Source organism: Marmota flaviventris, chromosome 1 (genome assembly GCF_047511675.1).
Source record: "Marmota flaviventris isolate mMarFla1 chromosome 1, mMarFla1.hap1, whole genome shotgun sequence".
NCBI lineage: Eukaryota > Metazoa > Chordata > Mammalia > Rodentia > Sciuridae > Marmota > Marmota flaviventris.
In genome coordinates this window covers 71,459,013-71,472,788 of record NC_092498.1, presented here as the reverse complement: position 1 = coordinate 71,472,788, position 13,776 = coordinate 71,459,013, and the positions used below count along the sequence as shown (strand labels likewise).

Genomic DNA, 13,776 nt, shown 5'->3' with positions numbered 1-13,776 from the left:
GGGATGTGTTAATCCATGTTTGAAAATAAAGTAGATAGCATTGTTTCCACTCTTCAGTCTTTTTTCAAAATATCTTTTTGATAATCCTTTTTGAACAGAACAATTGCTCATTTTTCTATGTGACATTTTTGTGTGCCTGCCCTTATTTTTAATTCTGTTTGATTTTCTTAGACCATGCATCTGTTTTTGTTGGTATCTAAAGAATACTTGCTTTTGTGCTATTAAAGGCATTACTTTACTGTTTCCTCTTTTTCTGTTGTCTCTCAGGTTGTTTTTAGTATTATTGTATTGATGTGTGATGATGAAATGAGCAAAATAATGGTGACCTGTGAGGTCCAACCAGGAAGGCAGAATATGCATTGTCAGGACATCTCCCTCCACTGTGGCACTGAATGCAGGTTAACAAAGCAGAGGTTGCCAGTGAAGTCCTGGTTTTCTCTTCAGTGACCTTGTTCTCTTAGGACACTCCCAGCTTTGGTCTCAGCAGTGGTTCCAAGGACAATACTCTCTTTGTTGCTCCACAATCCAGAAAGACTTCATTAATGTATCCCTGGGAAGTATTCACTAGCTCACACGGAGCAAATTGGCATTGATGTTGTATTCTGGAAACTTTAGTCTGGAAAGAAAACAGGTTGCTAGAGTGATGATCAGTGGCCAAATAAACCATCTATGATGCATTTGGAACTGTGAATCACTTGTGATAAGTTATTCTTGTCCTTTATTCTTGTTCATTTGCCTTGGAGGCAAATAAAAGTCACTAGAGCCAATCTGAACCAATTTCCTGTGCCTTTATAATATGTTTAAATGCTTTATTGAGAAGATGCTGTAAACACACAAAAATATATTATTACACACACATTTACATGCATTTTTAACTTATATTTGATCTTTTAACAATTATTGATATTATATCAAAGTTCTTTGGTAGGAGCAGTTTGCTGTCAATCCATTGTGGCATACCATCCATGATTACAAAGTCCTCGTGTCACCTAATAATGTTTTCTAAAGAGATATGGATGTTTCTCTTAAGGTAGGTGAGAAAATCATGAAGATTTTTGGAAGGACATAAATGTGAAGGACTTTGGATGTCTGATTGTAAAGCTGATATTTCTTTAGGCTTTGAAATATCAGTACTTATTTTAAAATAACATTCTTTAAAGTTCATATATTTTTCCAGTTTGATTTGATTTTCAAACATAATTATAAGTAAGTTAATATTGTAAGATAAATATCATCTGACTACAACTTTGTGAAAAATTCTCCCTCTTTTTGTGCTGCTAAATAAATTCATCAAAGATATATTTTATTTGCTAATAATGTAGATAAATGTGTTTGTTTTTCCTATTTAGAAAACATTTTAATCAAGTGAACTTAGAAGTTTTGTGCTTTATCTCATTCTCACATAGATCCTCTTCTGATCCTTCAGTATTAAACATCTTCTAAGAAAAGTCTTTGTTACCAGCAATAGGCATCTTCCTTCCCTATCTTCTTTCCTGTGTTTTCTACTCTTTTCTACTTCAGCACTCTTTTGCTTTTACTTGTCCTTATTTTATCCTTGCAAACCCTGCCCTCAGAGAGGGTCTCCTGAAGCCAAGGGATGGAGGCATGTCCTGTAGACTGCAGGTCCATGGGGAGGTTGTAGAGGGAACCTCACAACATTCACCTGTGCTCCTGGCACCTGAAGGAAAAACTGGGCTCATAAAAGCTGTGCCTGGCAGATGCCAAAATAACTTCTCCGTGGAGCCAATTCAACTGGAGACAAGCAATTCAGTGTAAATTTAGTCTATGTGGTTCCCTGGCATTTTGTAGACAAAACAAACTGGTTGATTGATCTAGTACTGATGACTTTCCAACTAGTACTTTTGGTGATTCCTAGAGTAGCTACCCCTAAAGTAGGGATATGAACATCCAGGTGATGTGATAATGATACTCTGAATGCAAGAAATAATTAAAACATCTGTTTGTATCTAGAATTTAGAATTTGAGCTTTGCTAATGTTTGATTTTATGGATTGCTAATTATATGTAATTTAAAAATATAAATAATGAAAGTGAATTCTAAAAATTTTGCTGATGGGGTACACAACCAAAACAATGTGGTGGCTACTATTCTATATCACTGCTTACCAATATGCAAGGTCCCCTAGGGACAACAGAGGTACTGTAGATATCCATTAATACAGGCAGATGGAGGTGTTTCTCATTCAGTAGATCTACTAAAGGTTTCCAATGGTTCACTTGATGTTTTAGTGTTGTAGTTTAATATTTATTATAAAAGTAGATTCTTACTGTCTGAAAAATATTCTAATTCCATTTAAGGAGACACAGTTATACAAGGGACACAAATAAGTAAGGAGAAGAGAATCAACTTCCAATAAGATGTTATATTATTGGTTCATTAGTCAGCATTCTGTTACTAAAACAAATAACTGAAATGATTGGCTTATTAAAAACATGTTTATTTTGGCCCCCAGTTTTGGAGGTTTGGTAGGCCCTGTTGCTTTTGGGCCTATGGTAAGGCAGTATATCATGACAACAGTACACAACAAAACTGTGCACTATTTGACTGGGATGCAAAAGACAGGGTGGGGAAAGGGCTGACATTCTAAGATCTTCATGGGTACACCTCCAATGACCAGAAGAACTCCCACTAGACCCCTCCTTTTAAAGGTTTTACCATCACTCAATAGAGCCACAGACTGTAGAACAAACCTTTTATGCCTAGGTCTTCTTAAAAGCCAAACTATAGTAGTTGAAGTATTTAACTTATTGGAAGAGTTGTATGTGCTCAATAGTCTCTCTTTAATAACAGAAATCATTTCTTTTTCCCCCCTCAAATGTTTTTATCCATATTTTGAGTGAAGATTGGGACATACTATGAATCTTAATCTAGCTTGATGTTCCTTTTTTTTGTTTCATGTGTGTATTAATTTGCAAGGGCTGTCATAGCTACATCATCATAGACGGGTTGCTTAAACAACAATCTATTTTCTGATAGTTTTGGAGCTAGAAGTCCTAGATCCAGGGATCAATAGGTCTGGTTTCTTTACAAGTCTCTCTCCTGGGTTTGCAGATAGTCTCCTTTTTGCTGTGTTCTCATGTGCTCTGTGTGCACGCATGCCTGGTGTCTCTATGTTGTGTCCTAATCTATTATAAGAATACCAGTCAAGTCAGATAGGGATAGGGTCTTATTTTAACTTAATCACTCCTTATAGGGCATATCTCCAAATGTAGTTACATTCTCGACTGTTAAGATGTTGACATATAAATTTGGAGGACAAAGTTGGGCTCATAACAATAGACTTTCAATTACTTTTGATACATTTCTTAGGAAATGATGTGGGACCTAGCAAGGTCAAGAAGCGTCAGGTAGGGCAACTATACATCCTGATTTGACATGCCCATTTTCCACTTAGTATCCTGACCTAATTAAAATAATGCTCCTGTTGACTCTCAAAAGTATCTTATTTGGATGATAAATTATGATACAGATGCTCTGGAACCAGAGTTTATGTGTTTGAGTCTCAGTTCAAAAACCATATTGCTGTATCTAGGTTTCCTCAACAATGAAGTAGATAATTGTACCTACCCCAACAGTTATTGTGAAAATTAAATGAGTTGGTATGTGTGGTTAAACACTATGTGAATTAAAGAGGAGGAGGAGGAAGAAGATTCCATTTCCCAGGCAGAATGTTAATTTCATATGTCAATTTGGCTGGGCTGCAGTGCCCAGATATTTGGTTTAACATTATTCTGGGTGTTTCTGTGAGTGTGCTTTAGGGTGAGATTTATATTTAAATCAGTTGGCTTTGAATAATGCAGATTATCCTATGATTTGGGTGGGCCTTCTCTAATCAGTTGAATGCCTGTGTAGAGACAGGTTCACTTGCCCCTGCCGCCACTCCATCAAGAGGGAAAGAGCCAACAGATTCCTTATACCTCATCTACAATCAACCCTTCCTGATTCATCAGAAGACTACCTTTGAACTTAAACTATAACTATTTCCCCAGTCTTCTAACAGTTGCCCCTGCTAGATTTTGGATTTGCTAAACCTCCACAATAAGGTGTGCTAATTCCCTAAAATAAATCTCCTTATATTATATTTTCTGTTTTATTTCTCTGGAGAATCCTAATGCAGCAAGTGTGGAGACCAAAGCATAACTTTATACAAAACATAGCTTTTAATTTTGAAAAAGTTCCTGTATTCCTGGATTTTTTTATTCTTCTATATTCACTATGTTTTCTGCATGTCTATAAACATACCAACAAAAAATAAAGACCCATGTCCACACAATCAAGAAAATGATGAATAGGCTGTTTAGATATAGCATATACAGATATCTGTACACACACAAACACACACACACACGCAAAATATTATTTTAGAATATTTTTTAAAACCCTGAATTTTGCATTCCCATATAATGATTTTAAGCAATTTTGGTATTATTCATTGATAGCTATTTTCACCATTATTATTCATAATTGTGAAGATTAATTTTTCTCTTGATGTGAGAATAGTATCTTTAACAAATTTGAAATTAAAGAATCCTAAGATTAGTTTCAGTAAAATGAATGTTGATTAAAAAAACCAGAGTTGAATGACTGTGTCCAAAACTGAACTCCAAAACTAAAGCAAGCAAGCAAACAAATATATTGGCAAGAGTTCAGCAAAGTTAAAAAATTGGCAAAGCACCCTTGTGAAAAAGTTTAAAAACTTGGAAAAGCAAGACTTGAGGTACAATTGAGTAGCACCTATCAAATCTAAAAAAGGTTACTCTAGGTGAGATGGAGACCAGCTCTTCTCTAACTCAGGTGAGCCTAGATATAAACAAAGGTAAATAACAACAGCAGAATGGCATGACTGATCATTCAGGCTTGGGGAAGTATTTCCTGGCAATTAATGTGGGAGGCACTGTTACTTAGGATGTTCTGCAATATATTCTCCTTACCTTCTCTCATATTTAAGGACCATTGTGCTGATATTTGGGCCCCTGGTATAATACAGAATACTCTCAGCATCCTAAGATAAGCTGATTAGTGAATCTTGATTCCCCTTTGCCCTACAATATAAAATGTCATAATTTCTGTCAATTAAGATGTGGACATCTTTGGGGAGGAGGTATCATTCTGCTTACTATACCTTTTAAAAATGATTTTGACTTTTGAACCATTGTAGATGTTTATACATTCAGAAATAAAGATAAATCAAAAAAGAATAACCAAAGCAAATTCTAAAATTGAATATAAATAGAAACAAATGAACTTGTTTATGAATTGGTAACATTACTACACTTGGGAGAAAAAAAAGACTTGATTCAAATGAAGTTTGAATACAGGACCTACTAAACATCCTTAAAACAAGATATGTTTTAAGTACTGCTGTGCTTTGAAAAAATTTGAAAATGGTTTGTCTCCCAGAACTCATGGAGTTTTATACCCATTTTGAGGTACTAATAGGATACAAATTTAATCCAACTATGCAGTTTGAAGGTCAGGCCTTTGAAACGTGTTTAGAATTAGATGAAGTCATTAAGGTGGAACCCCATGACAGAACATTGTGGTTTTATTAGAAGAAAAAGACCAGACACACACTCCACTTGTGGCCTGTGCCAAACCAGAACTCTGCCAGCAGCAAGGCCATCCCCAGGTATAGACCCTTTATCTTGTACCTCCAGGACCATAAACCAAAAATAAAACTTTTTTCTTTAAAATGCACCCAATCAATAACAGAAAGTGGACTAGTACAAGAAGCAAAATAATTGCCAAGAAATCTTGATTTTTACCAATAAATGTTTTGTGGTTATAGTAGTGATAGTATAGTCACCCTGAAATTTTTTGTGTACTTTAGGAATATGTAAATGAGCAAATGTGTTAATGTGGGGAGCCAAGGTGCTCACTGTGAAAGAAGGGAAATAAAATATAGAATGGGGGAAACTGAAGGGAGAGCCTTTTGGTACTAGATTTTTGTATGTTTATTCCCTGAAATATCATGGAATATCAACACCCCAGGATCAATGAGCATGTCTAGTACCAGACCTTGGTTTATAAATAGCATTTCTTGCTAAAAGAAACCAAGGCATTTTAAGGAAATGTCTGAGTTTAGGCAAAACAGCTTTAAGGTACAAATAAGCCTTTAGCAACTAGTGGTACCAAAAAGTAAGAAAGTGCTTAAATCAGGTTGATGGTGATATGGCTAGAGAACACTGGCCAAAATGAGGGCTTTGAACATCCAACAAACAAAAGATCATAACAGGTTCTGATTTAATAAGCACATCTTTGGTATTAAAATAAAGGAGTTGGGGCTGAGAGAGAAATAGAAGCCCCCCCCCCTTTTTTTAGAGAAGAGTTTGGCTAGTAGATATAAAAGAAATAATAGAGGAAAATCACTGTTTTTATAATCTACAATGTAATAAGTTAATTAAGGCAGGATTGTTAAGGGATGGTAAAGCCATTAGATGTAATGTTGTGATATACAGGATATTTGTCCTGTTTAAAAATATCCCATAGATTACTTATTAATTACAAAAGGGAAAATATGTGTTTGTAAATGGAGAAATCTGGTTACCATCATCTTAATTTAGCTATCAAACTTAACATTACAACAATGGGAAAAGCTGATATTATTGTCTCCCAGTGTGTCAGAGTGGGAAGAACACATTATCAACTGTATTTTAATCTTGCCAAAATGTTTTAACTTGCATCTATTTATGAGAGGAAAAAAAATCAGGCAATGCTAGAGAGGAAAAAAAATCAGGCAATGCTAGATGTTGGACATTTTTTCAAGGTAACTGTCCTGGACTTCAGGTTAAAGTAAACAAAATATAATTGGAAGCAAATAATGACCACTAAATGCAATTTGTCATCCTTGATTAGATCTCGAATTTTAAAAATAAAATAGAAAAGATACTATTGAAACAATTGAAAAATTTTGAACGTGGACTATATAACAAGTAATATGGTATTAATAGTAAACATCTTAGCCTGGGGTAGTGGCATATATCTGTAATCCCATTGACTCAGGAGGCTAAAGCAGGAGGATTGCAAGTTCAAGGTCAACATTAAAAACTTAGCAACACTCTGTCCCAAAATAGAAAAAAAAATGTGCTGAAGGTATAGCTCAGTGGTAAAGCACTTGAGGGTTCTATCCACTGTATCACCAACAATTCTGTGCTAATCTCTGTAGACAGTCAATAGGGAAAACATTTGAAAATAAATTAGTAAATGAAATGGACATATAGTATATGATTTATAGCTGGCATTCAAAAACTATGTCCTAAGTATGAATGTCTTCAAGAACCATTCATATATTCCACAGTAGTAACAATAAAAACAACAACAAATGACATGGATTTCTAGCCTTACCTCAGACCCCCTGGCAGGTGATCTCTGAGGCTATGGCCCTGATCTGTATTTTAAACAACTATGCCATCTTCTCCTGCTCAAAGTTAATGTCTTTAGGGAGATTATGGTGTTTAAGGTTCCCTTTCTGCCTCTGGGCTCAGCCTTATTTCCTCCAGGAAGAGTTTTTTTTCCCCTTGCCTCCTCTTCCCTCCTGGCAGATCACTGCTCATCTCTGCTGATGGGCTTCTTGACCATCTGCCATGATCTTCATACTTTCCTTAGCTTCCTGTTCCACCATGTTTGGCTTGCCGGCTTGCCCTTGGGTTTCACTCTCTCCGTGAATGCTGGTTCCCTGTAGCTCAGTGTGGTCTCCCACCGAGGCAGGCTACCAGGGACTCACACCTAACTCGCAGCTCATACAATATTAGCACAATACTTTTCACAAAATCTGAATTTTTCAAGTCTGTATGATTGTTTTTTTCAAAATGAAAATCAGATACATGAAATCTGTAAGAAATTCTGAGATTATAAACTATTTATGCTTCCTGAGTCTATAGAGACAGGTTCTTGAGGGTACCGGTTAGGGTTGCAACCTGTCCTGCCTGGTACTGGAGCCAGATTCCAGCAATTGAAAGTATGTGACTTTTGACTGATTTATTAATCTCTCTGGACATTTTTTTCCTGACCTATAAAGTGTAAATAATAAACTACCTACCAAAAACGGTTGTTGCAAATATGGAAGGAGTTTACATACATAAGACACCTGGGAAAATGCTATCTATGTAAGTGTTGACTATTTTATCAGCATCTTTCTATGGAATGCCAGACGTGGATCAAATTCTGCTCTCAAGATATTGATGATGACCTTTATAAAATGTTTTCTTTGTGTTTTCATGGACTCAGGTTTCCCTGGGACTTCTGCATGCTCATGCTACTCATATCCTGTGGCCTCCAGAACGCTGGCAGAAACTGGAATCCGTTCTTCCTCCAGAGCGCATACTGGTTAAGAGTGAAGAGGAATGACTTCATGGCTCCTCCAGACTGCTCACTTTGAGGAGACAATTATAGTGGGAGGGGATCACCCCAAAAGGGTAAATCTCCCTACAATATGATGTTATGCAAGAAACAATGTCCACATTAAGGTGATCTATATTCTTAAACTTTTAAAATATTAAACAGTATTAAACGACACCAGATTCTGTATTAAATTTTAGTACTCTATTGTTTATTGCCCCCCCCCCGAAAATGCAGATCTTTAGGAATATGAAAATATTGCATCTATGTCTTAAGGAGGTAACCTTGATTTCTTGTTGTACATACTTATTCTGTTGATTGGGTTTTGATTTTGTGCCTGCTGCTGAAAGATTTTGAAAATTAATATTCAATGACAATAGTTTATCATTTACTGTTAAGACAGAACATGAAAAGACATACATATAATTATAGGAATTACATTGTAATTGATAATGTCTACAGTGCAGTGATTGCCAGATAAACTGGCAGTGAACAGTGATGTTAAAATAAAACAATGATTTGTTCAGATCTTGTTTTGGTATTTAATTATCACTTAACCAGACATCCATTAATGAGGAACATATTGTCTTTTATGCAAGTAAGGAATTAAATAATGGAGAACCAATTCTATCAATACTTTAAAACAATCAAGCCTTTTCCATTGGCCCTTTTAAATTCAAAACTTCTGCATGATCTCATGCCTGATCAAAATGATGAAGAAACTCATTTATCAGCATTAGGTCACTTTTTAATGAAATGTTCTCAGTGAAATAAAAAAAATCACTCTAGATCAGCTGATTTTGATCTTTCCCCAAATGATTTCTCAGTGTCCTGTCTATAATACTGAAATCACCACTTGCAAAAGGGAGTAGTAGTAGAATAATAGATTCTGTAATTTGTACAAATAAGGAGACAAATTCCCCACAAAGTCTGTAGGATTTATAAAGTCTTTTTCCCCTTTTCCTTCTTGTTGGCTGGAGGTTTGTGCTGATTAAAACAGAGTCTCTGGACCAATTCCTTCTGTTCATCTGGACTCGTTTTCTTCGGTGTTATCAGCAGACAAGATCCCAAATAATGACTAGCCATCTTGCAAATGTGGATACTAATGTCTCATTAGCAGGCAGAAAAGAAAGAGCAATAGAAATACATGTGTTCACAGACACACACACCCATAAACACACACATAGTAAGAACATATGTTTCTGCTAATAATTTATTAGCATCAGGGTAGCTCAATCCAATAAACATCTTCTGGCCCTTATATACTAAAGTGGTCAAAATTGGTTTTATTGTTTTGTTTTTTGGTTTCTTTGTACCAGGGATGGAACCCAGGGGCACTTAACCACCGAGCCAAATCCCCAGGCCCTTTTTTTTATATTTTATTTAGAGACAGGATCTCGATGAGTTACTTAGGGTCTTGCTAAATTGCTGAGCCTGACTTTCAACTCTCAATCTTCCTGCCTCAGCCTCCTGAGCTGCTAGAATTAGACACATGTGCCACAGTATCTGGCTAGAATTGTTGTTTTTAAAAGCAGATCTGCTTAAAAATCTTCCAATGAATGTCCATTGCCCTTCTCAATTCTTCAATTCCATTTCCTTTGTTCCCCAGCTTGAACATCAGGGTCTGACCTTTAACTGCAGTTTATTGAATACTCACAGTTATTTAATGTTTTATAATCTCCCTCCTTGGTGAAGTGTATTCCCCGAGATTATATGTAAAATATTAAGTGCATAGGGGTTTTGACTTTTTAGTCACTAGTGCACAATAAGTCTGAGGGTTGTGGATCAGAGGGTACCAAAAGAATGTAGAATAAGGAGTAAATGGAGAGGTGCATGGAAGACCTGCTATTTACCACTGGTATGGAAGAATTCAATATTTTAACAGTTTAGCCAACTGGCCACCAACCTTGCTACCCTTATTGACTACCTGTGTCATTCTCACTCAAACTATTAATTCAAGGTTATAAATCTTCAGAGAGGAGATAAGTGCCCTTTCTATTCCATTTTGTATTCTCCAGTCATCTAACACATCACCAGCAGAATTAACACCTAATTCTTGCTGAACAACTTGGCTCAAGAGTTGCTTCCTCAGAAATGCAACTTCAGCCAAAGTTAATCACTGCACTACCTGTTATGCACATTCATGAGGGCATGAATCTCACTGGCACACTAAGAGTTCATGTGTGTATTTTCTCCCTTGCTGGGTTGTGAACAAGCTAGTCTAGTCCTAGTCCAGAGCAAGGTTAATCTTGCTCAATTTAATACTGTAATTTTACAAAATTGATTAAAAATATCTGTCCAATCAATGTGTGAATGTTAGGTGCTGTGTTAAGAATGGAAAATTAAGATGCATAAAACAAATTTTCTCAGTTTTCTGATGGGAGGTTGAAGTAATAAAGAGGCAAACAGGTCTCACATGGTCTAGCAGTAGGAATGGAGTGTGGAACAGGTACTGTGGAGGCAGAGAGGATGGCCAGTGGGATTGTACACAGAGGAATCTGAGGAGGGAGCAGAGGGGAGGGCTTCACAGGACAGATGCTTGAATTGAGGTTTCTAGGCTGAATGGAGTCATCCTTCTGTGAAATATAAATGTAATCAGTATAGAATTATTTTGGTCACCTAAATTGTTTCCAGTAATTGCCGTTTAAATACTGGGGAGTGTATATGTATACTGACTTTTATATATTACATTTGCAGAATATAAAATAGTGATTGTGCCTTAGGAGGACTTAGAGCTGCCATTTTGCAATTTCTTTTTCACTTTTTGTAAGTCATAACAAAGAATTTTACCAAATATTTTATTAAAATATATTGTATATGGAAATACTTTTAAACTTAGATGAATGTTAAACTACCAATTTTAATGCTCAATTTTGCCTGGAATATATAGTTTCTGAATCCAAATTATCATCAAAAATAATTTAAAGAAAAATTTTAAATTATACTTTAGATTCAGAACTTCACTAACATACTTTTTTGCAGAGAGAGAGGAGATGACCTTTCAAAATAGAACTTGAAAAATATTTCAATTATCATTAATTAAAGTACACCCTTCAGTCTCCCAATTTTTTTTATTAATAATGTGCTGTAGTCACAAACAGAAACTTAAAAGTATTTATCTTCAATCACATTGACCCGAAGTATAAAAATTTTTACATTTTTCTCTCTACTTTCCTAGTCTACAACCATGTATACATATACAGTGTTTCTGTCATTGACATTGTTCAGGTCTCTACTCAAAATTTTCTCATCATGGGCTTCCCTGGTCATTTTTATAAAGTAACCATCACTGCAGTTTTGGAAGTTGGGAAGTCCAAGATCATAGGGCCAGCTGAGTTATATCTAGTGAGAGCCCTCTTCTTATACAGACTGACATCCTCTCAGGGTAGCCTCACATAGTGGAAAACAAGCTCTATGAAGCCTCTTTAAAAGGGTGTACTAATCCAATTCATTTGGCTCTAATCATCTGCCAAAGCCCCCAATCTTAGTATGAGACTCAAGATGGTACTCTTCTAGTACCATCTCCTTGAGGTTAGAATTTACACATGGATTTTTTTTTTTTTTTTGAGGGGATAACCATTCAGATCACAGCATATTCCTAATTAGTACTAAGATAGACAATATTATGTAACAACCATTGCCTTTTGCGTTATGTTTGCCACTTAAAAATTGTACATGTATTTTAAACTCTACAATACAGAGTTATTGTTTCTGAAGTCAGTATTTTAAAAGTTTGCTCACATATTTACTGTTCATTTCTCCTTCATTTCGATGTCTCCATCTGGGATTAATTTCCTTCTGTGTGAGGAACTCCCTGAAGTATTTTCTTTGATGAGTTTCAGCTAATGATTCATTCTCTCCATTTTTGGTTGTTTGAAAAGTATGCAGATTTATTTATAAATGGTATTTTCACTGAGATTAGTATTCTAGTTTAGCATTCTAGTTTAGCAGCTATTACTTTGAAGATAGCACTGCAGTGTCTTCTGGCTTTCTTTGTTTCTTTGAGAATCAGTCATCCTATCTCTTCACTGGTGATGTTAAGACTTCTTTTCTCTGTTTTTAAGATTTTCTTTTGCCTTTGGTCTATAGTTTGAGTATGTTGCCTAAGTGTAGTTTTCTTTGTCTCCTAATTGGTGTTTGTTGAGTCTCTTGGGTATATAAGTTGATGTTTCATACTTAGTTTGGGAATTTTTCAACAATCATTTCCTTCAATAGTTATCCTTAAAATTATTTTTTCCTGTGGGATCACTGTTATGTATTTATTAACTTCTTCATATATTCCACATATTACTTATGATATGTTATCTTTAAAATTTTTTTATTGTACTTCAGGTTGTATAATTAAAATTGTTCTGTTTAAAGTTCATTGATCATTTCTTCTGCCATCTCTTATCTCCTATTAGCCTACCCACTGAATTTAGCATTTCAGACATTATAATTTCAGTTCTTTTCCTTTTTTATAGTTTCTATGTGTCTTTTCAGATTCACCCTTTGTTCATTTATAATAACCAGGTTTCCTTTAAATTTTTGGCCATAAAAATAATAGTTGCCTTTAAAAACTTCTCTGCTAATACCAATATCTGAGTTAGCTCAGGATCAGTTTATGTTGATTTATTTCTCCTTATTATGGTCATACTTTTCTATGTCTGTTATTTGACATGTCTAGAGATTTTTCAAATTATATATACTAGAAAATTGGAATGATATATTGTAAAGGCCCTTTATTCTGCTGTTTTTATCTGTCAGGCTGGTAAATTAATAAAAAAAATCACCTTGAATTTGTGGAAGTTTGGTTTTTTGGGAAAGATCTGCCTTGGATTTGCCCTTAGACCTGGAATATCATTGTTGTCTTAAGTATAATATATATCTAGAATTTAAGTGGAAAGACCACAGTATATATCAAGCCCCTGTAACTTGGCAGAATTCCAAGTCCAAAATCTTTCACCCCAATGGTGACCAGCAACTTAAATCATTATTTGACTTTCATATCTCCCCTAGCTATGGCTTCCAAGTGGGCTCCTTGAACTCTCTCTTGCCCATGTGCTATCCAGGTATCAGTCAAGGATTTTAGGAGAAATTGCGCACAGATTTGAGGGGTTATCCTTCTGAGAATCCTTTTCCTGGGAGTTCCCTCTCAATCTCTAGTTACCATATCCTACTGCTGATACTTCAAACAAATAAGACCATGCCTTTCTGTTTAATGTTAGCCATCCGTGTCATCTGAACCAGAGCATACCCTCAGAGGTAAAAGCTGCATCAATGTAAAACTTCATCCAATTTTGTTTGCTTCTTTCAAAGATTGACCATTGCAGTTTCTGCCTATTTTGATCACTCTATAAAGATTTCAAATAATTTAAAAATATGTTGCCTATAGTTTATAATTGTTGCCTACAGAAGAGCTGATCATATTCAAGTGGT

At 35.4% G+C, this 13,776-nt stretch overlaps 1 protein-coding gene across 1 annotated transcript in view; it reads left to right on the top strand.

Annotated features, from left to right (window-relative positions):
* Positions 1 to 8,886, top strand: part of Immp2l (inner mitochondrial membrane peptidase subunit 2) — an 877,042-nt gene extending 868,156 nt beyond the window's left edge. Inside the window, exon 7 of the mRNA XM_027932722.2 lies at positions 8,248 to 8,886. Coding sequence (XP_027788523.1) covers positions 8,248 to 8,367 — 120 coding nt within the window. The 3' untranslated portion in view covers positions 8,368 to 8,886. The remainder of the gene's footprint in view (positions 1 to 8,247) is intronic.
* The last annotated feature ends 4,890 nt before the right edge of the window (positions 8,887 to 13,776 follow it).